Source organism: Nicotiana sylvestris, chromosome 1, assembly GCF_000393655.2.
Source record: "Nicotiana sylvestris chromosome 1, ASM39365v2, whole genome shotgun sequence".
NCBI lineage: Eukaryota > Viridiplantae > Streptophyta > Magnoliopsida > Solanales > Solanaceae > Nicotiana > Nicotiana sylvestris.
The window spans coordinates 60,492,161-60,507,788 of NC_091057.1; the positions used below are offsets into that span (position 1 = coordinate 60,492,161).

Genomic DNA, 15,628 nt, shown 5'->3' on the forward strand with positions numbered 1-15,628 from the left:
GACAATTGTCTTTCCGATCATTTCTTCATCATGGATATCGACTAACGCTAAAAGAATAGTACTTGTTTGGAAGAAAATACTCTGTAATTTGTAGAAATCAAAAAACGTGATTAAAGGACAAATACTATAAGACTACATTTGCAATCTAGTCTAGAATATAAGATTTACATCACCCTAGTCTATTTGGAATACTAAAAACATGAAGCAAATGAATTGCTTTAATAGAAGTCAGCAATTACTGCTACAACCACAATATCTTAAATAAGGAATGTATAGTTAAAGCCTACATGATCAAATGTATATCATAATAAGCAATTCCTCTTGCAGGAAAAAAAAGAAAATCAAAAGAAAAAAGTAAACATAAGCTTTTACCAGGAAGTTAAATTCTTAAATCTTATTGATCGAATACTCTGTTTCAACTATCATTCACTATTAATTATTGAATACTTATGTTAGAAGTTAGAACAATGATAAATTAAGAGGCGTAAAACAATAGAAGATTTTAAGTCAAACAGCTCCTATAAATATTTAATGTTTGAAGAATAATGATATTTCCATGTAGCTTCAAACCTTTGAACTTCGCCCCTTTCTTACGGCTAGGCGTTTCTTAATAGTAGCAGTACAATCTTAATCCATGTATAGATTTCATTTCTATTATCAGTCCTTAAGTTGTAAGATGAAAAGCTAAGCTAAGGAAAACCATTATCAAAGAGGAGTTAAAACACAACAAATTTGCTTCAAAAAGTTAATTAGGAGAAGTATGTCTAATGAATGCTATAATATTTTTGTACTGCTTCTACAGATTAAAAAGAAAAAAAAGGGCAACCCTCTTTTGTACTGTTTTACTTAGTAATAGTAATGATGCAAGCCAAAAAAGAAAAGAGATTCACAAAGAACACCTAAAAGTAACATAATTTTAGAATAAAAAGTAATACTTTTAGTACCTATACAAATCAAGAATTGGACTATACATAAGTATTTCCGAAGTAGCTACAATAAAATGCCATGCTGGCTTGTAGTAAAGTGACTCTGCAAACCAAGATATTCTTGTATATGTTTGTAAGAAGATAAAGAGAAGGAGAAAGAATGATGCAACTTTGCCTTTAAAAGGTTAGTTAGGAGAATTTTGTCTAATGACTACTATATATAAAAATTTTGTACTTCTGCAGATCACAAGAAAAAAGAAGGAAATTAAAGAGGAAAAAAGCAACTCTCTTTTGTACTGTTTCACACATCTGGAGAAAATAACAACAGGTTTCTCAATTAAGCATAATGATGATAAGTTTTTCTATTAAACAGATATCTAAAACAATCTAAAAATATCAGTGCACCAAAGTTAAGCAACATTCAAGAGATTACTCCACAAATTAAAAAGGACCTGAGAAATAGTCATAGGTTTCATGAATTGCTAGCAGTCATATTACCATCATATTGATAAATATGCTAACGAACTGAGCCCAAACGGGAATGAATATAAATGTAAAAGAGCGCATAGACTTTCGGATGGGAAAAATGAACAACATTCTAGACATATGACTCATAACAAAAAGGAGATATACATTTGAAACTTTACGCCGAAGGAGAGTGTCATGTGATGTCATTTTGGTCATTAGCTAAAATAGATAGGGTTATTTACATGTTCAATGAATTACGGATGGCAGCCTCACACGAATGAGAAAAATATATAATTAAACATGATAATTACAAAGTGAAGAAGGGAAACAATCATAAATTATTTAAAATTTGTGGTAAAGCCTTAATATATTACCTCTATTATCAGCATTAAAAGTTAATTCCCCTTCATATGTGTTTAGTTTAAAATTAGTATGTGCCTCCATCCTATTGCACTTTATAGCACTCTTATCGTACACCCTTGTAAAAAAAGTTGACCGATGAATGTTAAAAGAGTTAATGACATAATATAAAAAGTGAACGACATAACACAAAGAGGAGATTATGAGGTTCTATGCAAGGCGTACTTGTTCTGATACAAGTGGATTATAAGCTTCTGCTCTAAAGACTTGGAATTACGTTCTTTACCAGAATCTGATGTTATGTCTTGCATCAACTGAAGTTTCATCTCCTTTGTAGCTTCTGGTTTAAGTTTTGAACAAACTGTCATGAAAGAAAATTTGTTATGTTTTTTAAAGCTAGAGGAAAAAAGTAAAGTTGCAATTGTAAGTTTAAGCACAAATATTATGACAGTGAAAAGATAAGTCAGTACCTCTTTACTGACATAACATTCAAGGGAATTTCCAAATCTCTCAGTACATATGTGAGCACGTGATTTTTGCTTCACGAAAACTACTCCAAAAGAAATCGAAAAATAAATAAAACAAGTTGCCTTCAGGTACACTTTTGAGAATTTGCGTGACATTTTGATAATTGTTCTGTCCGTAAACGCTCGCCTCGCTATAGTTAAAAATACAAAGATACATGTTGCAGGCATTTAGGAATAAATGGTACATTTAGAAATTAATTAACCATAATTTGGTTTTAAAAGCAAAAATCACAAAAATATGCATTTTTATTCTATTTGTTGTCATGGTGATTTTATTAAATGTTTTAATTCGTGTGATAATTGTTGTTAGGTGTTAATTAATATTTGTGTAGTTTAATTTTGGTTTTTAGGAATTTTTGTTTAATTATAAGGAAAGAAAATACCGGATTTGGGCCAAAAATTCAAATGAAAATCAGGCCCAATCCATTGCATTGATCCAGTCCGATCACCTGACCCTTCAGATGCACCAAACGATGCCGTTTTGGCGCCTCAATCTGAGCCGTTGATTTGTTGCAATCAAACGGTCCAATGCAGCCCCTGCTAAGTCGAAACGACGTCATTTTAGGTGAGTTGATCTGAGCCGTTCATCTACATTGATCCAACGGTCCCTGGCTTTCCTCATGACCCGACCCACTCCCGTCTTAAACCGACCCCCTACTTAACCAAACAACACCGTATTGATAAGCTCCCCTAATCCTGGCCATCGATCTTGATTGATCTAGCGGCCAGGATTAAACCACCCACCCCATATATAAGTCCAATCCGTCACCCCACGCCCCAAACCAAACCCCCCTTCACACACTGTTCACCTTCGTCCCCAGAACCCCCCTCTCAAGCCCTAGCCGCCTTAGGATTCCCCCACCATAAACCCGGCCACCCGGACTCCGATGGCTACCAAAACAACACCCCTGAGGCACCCAACCACCCTGAACACGAATCCACTAACCGTTTACCTCGAATCACCCTGCAGCTTCTCGAATCTTCAATCGAAGATTCGAGCAAAAACCGGATCTACACCCACCGACCCCAAACTCATACCACAACACCTCCTGACCTCCCTCATACCCTAAATGTTGTTGGTTCCATTCGAATCTGACCAGAACTGAACGAATCCCTAATCAGACCACCAAGAACCCTAAAAAGGACCAAAAATGGAGGTCTGTCTGAATTGAAAGACGATATGGGGTCTAATCGACCTTAGTCGAAGTGTTCTCAGTTGAGAACACTCGATTAAGGTCTGTTTGACCCCAAAAATGGTCGAGTCCGAGTTCCAGCCTGGTTCGTTTTGTTTTGAGCTCCCAAGATAAGTTTCCTTGTCCTTTCCGTCAGTGTTTGAATTTCTAGTTGTGTTTTGTCAGCATGTCTAGCTAGTTTGATGATTCTTTCTATCATTTTGTTTCAGTTCAATCCATCTTCAAGTAGACATCTTATTTAGTTAATTCTTTTATTCGTTTGTTATTCTATTAAGATGAACTGTGTGTGTGCGACTTGATTAAAATCGTCCAATAGTCAGTTAATACTTAAGGTCCCTGTCTTGCCCCAGAGATATGAATCACTCTGTCTTTATGTTTTAGTCTGTTTCTTGTTATCCACTGTGTGCATATAGTCGATTGAATAAGTGTCATCAACGGAGTTCACTTGAAAACTAGAAAATCAGGAGTCTGCTCCTTTCAATGTGATTACTAGCCTATTCCTCTTACCTATGGTGAGACTTGTATCAATGGGCCTGTTGCAGTAGTGCTTCGATCTTAGTTTGCATCCTCAACTGCCTATTGGATAAATTGGTTTTGAGTTGGTCAGGATTGGCTCCCAATATGACCAACTCATACCATTTGATTGATACACTTGTCTGATGGAGTTCGAATCCTTGGTTGAACTTAGGCTGAGAGTTGGGTATAGCTGTAGAAATCTGACAGGCCAACCTGAAAATCAGTATTGAGTTTAAGTTGATTAGTTAGTAGTCAGTGATTAGCTATATCCAGGAGGTTTATATATTGACTATTAAAGTTAGGGTAATACAGTAATATGTATTTGTTAAGGTTAATTTTGGCATTTAACAGAGATTAATCAGGGGTTAAGTTAAAAACATGTCAAGTGGTAATTAAAATACTATTAACCTAATGACAATGGGGAACAAAACAACAAGCATGGGAATTAAGTTAGTATTATAATACACCCATGACTCTTGATTAAAACAAATAGGACAAGCATGGGGAACAATATAGTGGGGATCAATAAAAGACATTTAGGCATGGGAATTAAAGGGGTATGGGCAGGAAAAGACTGAAGGGTTCAAGGCAGCCTGGGGCTTGCCTGTATTCTGCCTATAAATAGGCTCATTTAAGGTAGAGTTGAGGGGAGAAAAATCAGAAATTAAGGTTAGACATCAGAGTTTAAGAGGGGAAAAAATCATAAATCAGAGGTTGGACAATTTTTAAGTGTTGAGAGTTAAAAGGGTGCTGGATTTCTGAATATAACAAGCAGAAGTCACTGTGTTTCTGCACCTGTTTTCCCTCTCTGTTTGGCCTGTCTTTGTTGGGTACACTGCTAGGTTTTCAGCCTAGTTTTCCCTGGTTTCCCTGCTGGTACAACACTGTTTCAGCTGAATATTGTGGGTTTTCTGAAAGTTCACTGGATTCCTATTTGGTTTAAATCTGTTGTTGTTTCCTCCTACTGGTTATTATTGGATTTTCTTGCTTTGTTTGTACTGGTTTTAAAAATCTGCCTGCTGGGTTGTTTGCTTCTGAGTGTTGCCTCTCTTGTTGCTGCTGTTGCTGTGTATGCTACTGCTTCCACTGATCATTCCTTTTCTTCTCTTGCTTTTCTCAATACCAGGTACACCACTGATACACTGTCAATGTAAGCTGAAAGTTGAAACATGAATACAAAAAAGGAAGAGTTGAAGTTGTTGTTTTTTTTGAATCATACATAGTCTGTATATTGAACAATAAGTTGTGTATAATAGTTCATATCTTCTAGGATAATGAAGGTAGTCATCATGTATAACTAGACGTCATGTATGGCAACTTAATGTCATACTATGTATGTATGCTGGTAGATAAAGAAGGTGATAATGTAGTAAGCAATATCTTGAATTTTAGCTGTGTTTATGGTTAGCATATCTAATAACGCATGTTAAGTACTGAACTATCCATTGCTAGTTAATCTCACTTCATTTAGTAGGCTACCTCGTTATAAATTGCAACAATACCGTTAGAATAAAATAACACCGGTTCCCATTTCATCCTTATAAATGTTGGGCCTGAGTCAAATGAATTAACAGGCCCTTATCGGAAAAGGAATGGCCCAGGTCCAGTTCATACAGTGTGCGCTGGGCCTGGGCCCATAACTGCCAAACGAACTGCCTGTATCACGTCCCTCTTTCAACAAATCACGTTCGAAACTTAAATATGACAACTCATAAGTATGTAAATAAAGTAGGACCTTTTCATTTATTTTAGATACAAACAAAAATAGAAAACATAGCCACTATAGGACGACCTTTAAATAAAAATGAGACGAGCCTTGCCAAATAAAACACACAGATTGTGGGGCCCTCACAAAAAATGTATGTGTTAATTACTTAGAACTCGGGATAGGCCGCTTAGCGAACTCCACGGCCTTACCCAAAAATAACAACACGCTAGTTCTTTAGGACGCGTCTTAATTAATCTTACTCTCTTAAATTCGGGTGCACATTTATGTGACCCAAATCCAAATCTCAGCGGAATCGAAATGTGTCTCTAATCACGGGTACATTGATTGTGACGTGGTTTGAGATGCGTGTCCATGACGTTGCAAATTCCTTTAAAAAATAAGAATGAGATGAGCCTCGTCGAATAAAAAATATAAAACTGCGGGGCCCTCAGTAAATAGTTGCTCTAAAATTGCTTAGATTTCGGGACGGACCGTTTAGCAAAATTTCACGGCCCTACCCAAAGTAAATGATACGCTAGTCGCTTTAGGCGTGCCTTTAATAATTTAATTTTCTTAAACTCGGGTGCACATTTATGTGACCCAAATCCAAATCTCAACGGAGTCAAACTGTGTTGACGACCACGGGTACATTGATTGTGACGAGGTTCGAGATACATTTTCACAACGTTGCAACTCCCTGTAAAAATAATAATAATAATAATAAGAAGAAGAATAAATAATAATAAAAGCGATAAAGAATTAAAATCTGCACATAAGTTCCTATTTGTATAAAAATCAGATAATCAAGCCGAACATGACAGTTGAGCGACCGTGCTAGAACCACGGAATTCGGGAATGCCTAACACCTTCTCCCAGGTTAACAGAATTCCTTATCCGGATTTCTGGTTCGCGGACTGTAATACAGAGTCATTCTTTTCCTCGATTCGGGATTAAATTGGTGACTTGGGATACCCTAAATCTCCCAAGTGGCAACTCTGAAATAAATAAATAAATCCCGTTTCGATTTTCCTTTAATTGGAAAAACTCCTTCACACCTCGCGGGGGAGGAAAAAGGAGGTGTGACAACATACACTTCTTAGTTGGCGTAATTCTGACACGTCGGCAAATCTTGCTGCTACAAAAATCATAGATGATACAACTTCTCTACACTCCTCAGGACATTCCCTATGAACAAAAATTACCAAGACTGAACTAACAGGTGATAAATCATCTTGTATTGAGAAGGAAAAAAAAGGTAGTTAAAATCAGTTATGAAAATTTTCTGCACAATCTTTGTATAAAGCAACAGTCATTGTAACTAAATCTTGTATTGAATTTGTTAGCTAAAACTTCTACGTATGAGATGAAAAGATACCCGATCATTTATAACATGCTCATGTAGGACAAAATCAAGACAGAACTCATACTTCTTAAAATAAGCAGTGAAGCCCACCTTCTATAATACAACTAAACGTCAGTTCCTCTCAACAACAATCTCTGTTCCACGATTATTTTGATCTATCAGTAGTACAATTTGTGGTGTTTTCATGTTATCTGGCCTTGTCCAGCATTCATGATCTTTTATTAGATCTCCAGCGTTAAAAAAATACACAATTAAATGTTTAATATTTAACAAACATATGTTTCTCGAGAAACTTAGAATAAAATTAATTTTCAATATTCTTGAAAACTATTGTGACTAACGTGGATATAGAAGCGATTATGCTTGGAACTGGATTTCAAGAAATAACCAGTGCCACATTTGATGCCAGATTGAAAAATATTTAGTTCCCCAACAGCTTGGAGCTGTGATTGATAAGCGATAGTATTACTCCTATTATATATTTTTTTAATAAAATTCTTTCTAAGTAACATTTCATACATAGTAGCGGTCAATGAATGGAAATGCTTGGTTGGTAATCCATATTCTTGCAAGTCCACAATTTAATTGAATTGATTGACTGCAAATATAGATAGACAATTTAACAAATAAAGTACATGTGACTAAACTGCAACAGGATATATCAATGTAAAGTAAATCTGGAAGAATGTTTACCTCATTCAACTTTATCTCTCTCTGTAGCATGAGAAACTATATACTGAGTATGTACACTGAACTTGTCATTGTTGCTACTCATTTGATACTTACTCATTCAAAACTTCTATCCTCTAAATTTCTGAAGACTTCTTTATACACTACATTTGTAGCTTCATTTGTTACTTTCCCATCTTCATCATAACATAAGATCTTCAACCTTTTTCTACTTGTTACTCTTGAAAGTGCAACGTATAGTTGTCCATGAGTAAACATTGGCTTCTTCAAAAATAATCCCACGTTACATAATGATTGACCTTGACTTTTATTGATGGTCATGGAAAAAGATAGAATGACTGGAAATTGCCTTCTTTGGAACTTAAAAGGAATTCTTGCATCAGATGGAGTAAGTGTCATTCTTGGTATAAAAACTTTGTCTCCAACCATTTTTCCTGATAATACTTTGGCTTCAATTACCCGATTTCCAAGTCTTGTGATGATCAATCTTGCACCATTATACAATCCTGACGATTGATCTATATTTCTTAACAACATCACAGGAACACCTACCTTCAAAGTGATAGAGTGATTTGGAATACCTGAACATTTAATACTATTTAGGAATTCAGGTGTATGTACATGTTCCAAAGATGTAAATGCATGATCAGACATACAAATTGTATCCGAACTTAAATATGATTTATCCTGGCTATTGTTGAGAGAAACCATGTAATCATTCACCGATTCCACCATTTGAAGAGTTGGTGCAAGAATTGCTCTTTCTTGAAGGTATTTTATATCTGTGAAATGTCTCAAGAAATCAGAATATGTACTTTCTACAATTCCAGATATTGGATCATCACAATTATGTATGAGAAGATCGTCGGGTATTTCTACTTTCTCAATGCCATCAATGGAACATCCAATCTTTCCATCACCTATTGCCAAAATCCAATCAGAAAATTGTTTAAAATCATCCAAATCTGCACCAGATCTATTTTCTTGCAATCTCATATTTGTTGTTAGCTTTAAAACCTGACAGTGGGGCCACAAATATGAAGAATTTAGAGTTGCTTTAACAATCTCTTGCCTAGTACCTTTTGTAATTACAGGCAAGATTTGTCTAAAGCCACCTCCAAGAACAATTGTTTTACCTCCAAATGGCCGATCTAAATTTGACGGATCTTTAAATCTTAGAATATCTCTAAGAGTTTGATCAAGAGCTTCAAAACAGTATTTATGCATCATTGGTGCCTCATCCCAAATGATCAATTTTGCCTTCACAATCAACTTTGCTAAAGGACTACCTTGCTTTATATTGCATGTTGAATCTTCAGTTGGATTTAGAGGGATCGCAAAGCTTGAATGTGCAGTTCGACCTCCTGGTAACAAAAGAGAAGCAATACCACTTGAAGCAACATTTATCACTATATCACCTTTAGATCGTACGCTAGAAGACAATGTTTTCCAGATAAAAGTTTTGCCAGTTCCTCCATAACCATATAAAAAGAATAACCCTCCTTTGTCTTCATTCACTGCAGATATGATTTTATCATAAACAGACTTCTGCTCGACTGTTAATTTCATTACTAATTGTTCATGCTCTTGTGTCAAAGAGCGCCTATTATAGTGCAATTCCTCATTAATTAGTCTGTTAGCACCATCAAATTCTTCCTCATTGTAATATGGTCTTGGCATTGTCGGAAAATCGTTAAAGCTTTTTCCACAACTTTTTAAAATCTTGTCCAGCTTTTTCAAGTAACAATTTTTCAATTCATAAGTTGTTAACTCTACCGCTGCATGACATAAAAATGTTAAAGTTCAAAATAAAATATATACTCATATTTAAAACTCAACCATGTAGTTTTATGTATATGTAGGTTGTTTGCTTTTGCATACAGATCATTAATTTGTTATAGAATAACATATCTAAGCATTGATCTGGAGTACTATATTTTAGTTCTTTTAACTACATGTATTACAATAACTCAAAAGAAAAAGCTGAAATTTGTGATGTCGTTTAGAACATATAAAAACAAAATGTAGCGAGAAAAGAATGGTATTATAAAATTAATGAAATTGACTTTATCAATAGTTAAAAACAGAGAGTGGTCTTCATCTATATAAATACCAAATTCAACAAAGTAGAATATTATAGAAGTTATGAAGTATTAATATTTCCTCCTTGTTTAACATATAGCACTAAAAAATATTTAATCTAATAATTTTATCTTTTAATACCTGGATTACTCAATAATGTTCTTTCTTCATGGAGAATATCTTCTGACAATAACTCTCACGATGATTGCTAAACAATTTCTGGTCGTGACATTGAATTTGATAACAATAACATGACAAATAACTATCTTAGATAATATGGCATGCCCCAAGTACTTGCCTCCTTTATAGCATCAACATACTCTTTGTCGTCATCCAACAACCCAAGTGCATAACATGCATCTCTAAAAATAAGATAGTCATGATTGTTAATTCTTCTAAGTTGTTCATATGAAGTTGGACCTTTGATTACATTCAACAACAATCTAAGATAATATATCTCTCCACTTCCAGGAGTAACAAAGAAAATCCTACCAATAGAAAATCCAAATTTTCTCCTCTTTTCCCATTTTTTAAATTTTTGGTTCCACCAAAATTTAAGAGGGAATTCTGCGTAAGTCAAATCTCTTGCTTCTGAAAAATTTTTGTTTGCCTCAAACCATCCTAAAAACATTGATTCCTTCACAGTTGGTCTATTGGCAACATTATCAATTGGATCATCATCAGAAAAAATGACATTTTGTTCATTTGGAAAATGGAATGATAGTCTTTCCACTGATGGTTCTCTATGGTGAATAGGAAACTTAAATATTCTCCAAGCAGCTTCACATGGTGATATGTAGCGACAATCATAATACATATTGATTTCATCAACGGTTGATGAACCATTGTCATGAGTACTTTGAGAAAAAGCAGCAGTTGCACGATCATGACCTTTATTGACATATTTAAATAAATATTTAATGGATCTTGTTTGATTGCACTACTCAATATTGATATGAGCGCCATATTTTAATAATAAAAAGCGATTGTGTGGTATCACATACCTGTTATCGAAATCAATACCATTTTTCATAATTGTTCTACCATTATCCGTTCTTCTATAAACAGGATACCCTTCTTCATCAACCGTTGTGGCCTCAACAAACTTTTTAGGAAAGTGCTTTGTACATCTACCATTCAGCATGCAAGGAGAAGATTTCCTAGCAGAACCACATGGGCCATGCATCATTAAATTTTTAACGGCATTGTAATAATTAGGATCATCCACTTTATCTTGTATTTCTGCCGAAATTATTCTATCAATATCTGACGCAGATGGAAATTTATTATACTCGTGAAGAAAAAGTAAGATATGAGCATGAGGTAGTCCTCGTTTTTGGAACTCAATGGTATAAATCACTGCATTGGAAATTAAGCAAGTTTATTAAAAAAACAATTATCTGATTCATATAAATTATCATCTTTATTTAAAATAAATTGTAAATGTTGTGCACATGCTTTTACTTGTCCAAAAACTTGATTATCTCTCAAATCCTTTATTAAGTGGTCCAATTTGATTTTGAACACCCTACTTAAAATGTCTGGACGATCTTCAGGATTCAAGTTTCTGCTCTCCACAAATCTAGTAATCTCTGGCCACTTAGGATTGCAAGTAAATGTGATAAAAAGATCAGGGTACCCAGCCCATTTACATATTGCCATAGCATCTTGATAATTCTGAACCATATATCGTGCACCCCCTGTAAAGCTTGAAGGTAGAATTATCCTTTTACCTTGGGATGAAGGATCGATGTCACCATGCAAAATAGCATCTGCTAGGACTTTATAAGAATCAACTCTTAATTGCTTTTGATGAGTCCTGATAAACTTCAATCGAGAAGATTCTATCATTGTATAACCATCAACTAAAAATTGCTGAAATAATCTTCCTCAAGACACAATGGTGGGAACTTCATCTTTTCTTTCCTGAATTCTATAAGCGAAAAATTCTCGCATGCTAACACATTGCCTTCCTCTCGATGATTCATCGCCATGACTTAAAGGAATATCCTCTCTGTATCCATCTTCACCATAAGGAAAAAGCAAAGGATATTGTAGTCCTAAATATGCAGCATTTAGTTCATTTATTCTTTGTAGCTGTCCAGATTGTGTTTCTATAATGATATCACGATCACTTCCAGAAACTTCAAAATCACCAACCACCAAAGCATCTACTTCTAGTATTGTTGGTAAGTTGTATCTTCTACCATCAGTACCTCTTTTCCCTATTAATCTGAGCTTAACATTGGAGTCTATATTCTCCTGGAATCGATCTCTAACCATCCTAAATGTCTTTGCCAAAACATTATTGTCATCAAGCATTTGTTTTAGATCAGAAACAATTTCAGCATGAAGTTTATTAATATCTTGGCCACGACTGAAAAAATATATGATATCAATAAAGGTTTTTAAATTAAATGTTATTTGCATAGTATTATATAATAAAGGTATAAGACTAACCTGAAAGCATTGATTCTATTTGTAACTTCATTCTCTGTGTCATATATATATAACTGTGCAAATTTTGGATATATATATATATATATATATAACTGTGCAAATTTTGGAGTAGATCCTTCAGGAGGTAGTAAGCTCCCAATTTGATGATAGTTTTGACCACATAATTTGAACGTTCTTGGCCCTCTTTTCTGGTTGATAAAGACATCAACCTTACCCCCCATTGACGTAAATGAGAAGATAGAGTTATAACTCCTAATATTTTCTCGAAAATGGCTACTTTTAGGACCTATATTAAAACCATTGCAAAATGATAAATGTGAATATAAGACGATATGAACATGTTGATATTAAAAGTTATAATTCCTCTAACCTGATCCAAATAAAAGTTGTTTCAAAACTTCAGGAGGCTTCTTAAGATCTAGAAGCTTTATTTTTCCACGATCACAACACATTGTGAAAATAGGTTTTTTTGAGTTGTAATGCTTGCGGATTCTTTCTTCATACCAAAAAAGAGCACCGCACTTTTCGCATTTATATGTAGAATCTCCTATGTCCCAGTAATCTATACTTGCAATAATATACAAAGTCAAAGACAGAGATTATTGATTTATTTTATCCAACTACATTGAGTGAATAAGGAGTATCTGATAAGTACCTTCAGTGTAAATTTCGTCACATTCAACATCCACATCTAAGAAAAGTATTAGTTAAATCAATTAATAGGGGTGGATTATTAATATATACATCTATGTTTGTCAATATAGATTCTTTCTTTAATAATAATAGAAAAGTGCAAAGATATGGTTGTCATACCTGGATACTCTTCATCATCTTCATATCCTATGTTATTTGGCAACTACCCTGTTACATGTATAATTTGTAAGTGTATATTGATCTAAGACTATTACTACTCCTACTTCTACTCCCCTGATCATCCATAGGCTCTCCTAGAGAAGCTTCCCTTTTATTGCACACTCTACTTGTAGTCTATACAGACATACTAAGTTTTCTAGTCAGTTAAGACTTCAATGGAACACTGCCATTCTTTTTAATTTACTACGATTCATAAACATTAGAGGACGAAACGTGCAAGTTGAATCCATAATTCAAGTATTGGTAAAGACAACTCAACAATCTCCATTATTACATCAAGATGATACAATGCGTTAACGTACAATATTTTGACATATACTCCTAAACTTACAACTTTTAGTTGCCAATTTACTTCTTAGTATACTATCATTCTGAAAAAAAATAGTTCCTATATTTCGGGTGTTAGAACTTGAAACAATGTCAAAATATTTCTCTTGAAGATAGTCAATTAAGTAACTTTAGATTCATATAGCCACATCTAGTATAAGGTCATTATTTAAAGGTAAACCAATATCTCATAGAAACATACTGAATGACAGTGTTGTTTATTGCAACCCCGATTTCTAGTAAGAGAGTTGCAGTATTTAATTTTCATTAATCTTAACATTGTATTTTACTTTTAACTAATAACAATATGAATTTCAAATGCTTACCTTGCATTATTGAAGTTTCATTTAAATCTGGCAGAGAATTATGCATTTGCACATCTACAATGTAGTAGGATTGTTAGTATTAATTGAAAGAGTTCCTATTAAATAATAATTTTTTTAACTTTTGATATACTTTAGACGAAAAATTAATATGAGAATCAAACTTTTAATACCTTTTTCAGTTGGAGTGTCATTTAAATCAGGCAATATGTTGTCACTGTGCGCACCTATGATGAGAATGTATAATTTTAAAAGTAATACAGATAGAATAAAATAAGTCAACAAAAAATGTATACAATAAAGGTGTTAAATAGAGAACACCATTGAGGAACTAACCTTGCCATATAGGAATTGTATTTAAATCGGGGAGAAGATAATTTATTTGCATGTCTGCACAATGAGTTTTATATGCATCATTAGTTGTAGAACTATTAATCAACTTGACCAAACATTATAATAAGAATAAATTATGATAAAGTAAGTTGTAACAACACAACTAATATATTAAATAGGTGATATTTTCACTCACCATTTGTTATATCGGACAAAGGAGGAACTCTTTCTTCACTTCCGACAGAATAGTTTGTATTATTGGAAGGTTCAATATGATGTATTCTCATGTCTACAAAATAATATTTAATATGCATTATTAGTTATATAACTAATAATTAACTAAACCAAACATTCAAATAAGAATAAATTTTAGTAAAATATAAAAATATAAAATGCAGAATTTTGAAGGAGGAGACTTCAGAGGCAATAATATGCACAACTTTCCTAATGATCAGTGAAACAGAGAACTAACAAAATATAAGCTATATAAATTTTTCGTCCCTTTTAGTTGTTCTTGTTGAACCGGTACCTCTAACCCTTTTCTTCCTTTGAACCACATGTTTTTCATCCTTCGGACTAAATTATTTTTATGTATTCTCACATCAATAACAGAATGAAGCACAAAAATTGAAGGTACCAGAAGATTATTATTAGAAAATCTATAATCTTATAAAATAACAGATGCTAAAATTCAGAGTAATTATAAATTACACAAGGTAGAAGATGATAGGAAAAGAAATTTGGCGACAAAATAAACTTAAGCAGATATTTAGATGATCAAGATTTCCTCAAAGACCAGCAAAAATTGCTAGCGCATCTAGCACACGAGTCCGAAGGAATACATGATTTTGGATATAAATTCAAGAATAAATCAATTATCTTAAAATTTAGTCTCAGTACATGAATATGGAGTAGAAATAACCTAACACTATAGTTCCACTCCCTTCTGTAGTTTGCAACTATTGAAATGCAAACGTTAGAACTCGATTACTGTTGAACTTCTTCAACCAACTTCATGTTGTCAAGTCCTTTTAGAAGTTAAATTTATATGAATACTTCTATCTACTCTTTTACAGTAGATGTTTCACTATAAAGACTTCATAACTTAAACCATAATTTTATATACCATAATCATCGCCAAAATTATGTTTTTACCCCATTTATCTACAAATTGATCAGAGATTATAAATTTTTTTTTACTCTATTTGATCTTACTACTTATAAGCTTGCAATAAAAAAAATATAAAAAGTATTTCAGATATGATAATGCTAATCAAAGAACATACCTTTGGTAACAAAGGTTTTTTTGCGCCTTTTCTGATTCTGTATCGTGTATTTGCTTGGTATAGAAAGTGGAATTTTTTGATTTTTCATGGAGAAGGATCTGAGAAGCTGGATTTAGTATGCCATTTTGAAAGACTTTAGAAGAAAGATGAATTGTATTGATGATCGTTATTCTAAGATGGAAAGTAGAAATTC

General features: G+C 33.6%; 1 protein-coding gene across 1 annotated transcript; it reads right to left on the minus strand.

Moving 5' to 3' along the window:
* Positions 1 to 7,847: 7,847 nt before the first annotated feature.
* On the minus strand, positions 7,848 to 11,684 carry LOC138870332 (uncharacterized). Its single transcript, XM_070148129.1, has 5 exons — positions 11,288 to 11,684; positions 10,838 to 11,192; positions 10,132 to 10,690; positions 9,633 to 9,702; positions 7,848 to 9,529 (listed from the first exon to the last, which is right to left on the minus strand). The coding sequence occupies exons 1-5, from the start codon at positions 11,682 to 11,684 to the stop codon at positions 7,848 to 7,850; spliced, it is 3,063 nt and encodes a 1,020-aa protein (XP_070004230.1).
* Positions 11,685 to 15,628: the final 3,944 nt, after the last annotated feature.

Bases quoted from the DNA above. Each gene is read 5' to 3' on its own strand.
- LOC138870332 (XM_070148129.1), bottom strand. From the start codon at position 11,684: ATGATAGAATCTTCTCGATTGAAGTTTATCAGGACTCATCAAAAGCAA. The intron at 9,703-10,131 runs GCAAGTACTTGG...TAATACATGTAG, and splicing joins ATGTTGATGCTATAAAGGAG to TTAAAAGAACTAAAATATAG. The intron at 9,530-9,632 runs GTATGCAAAAGC...TATGTCATGCAG, and splicing joins CTATAACAAATTAATGATCT to CGGTAGAGTTAACAACTTAT.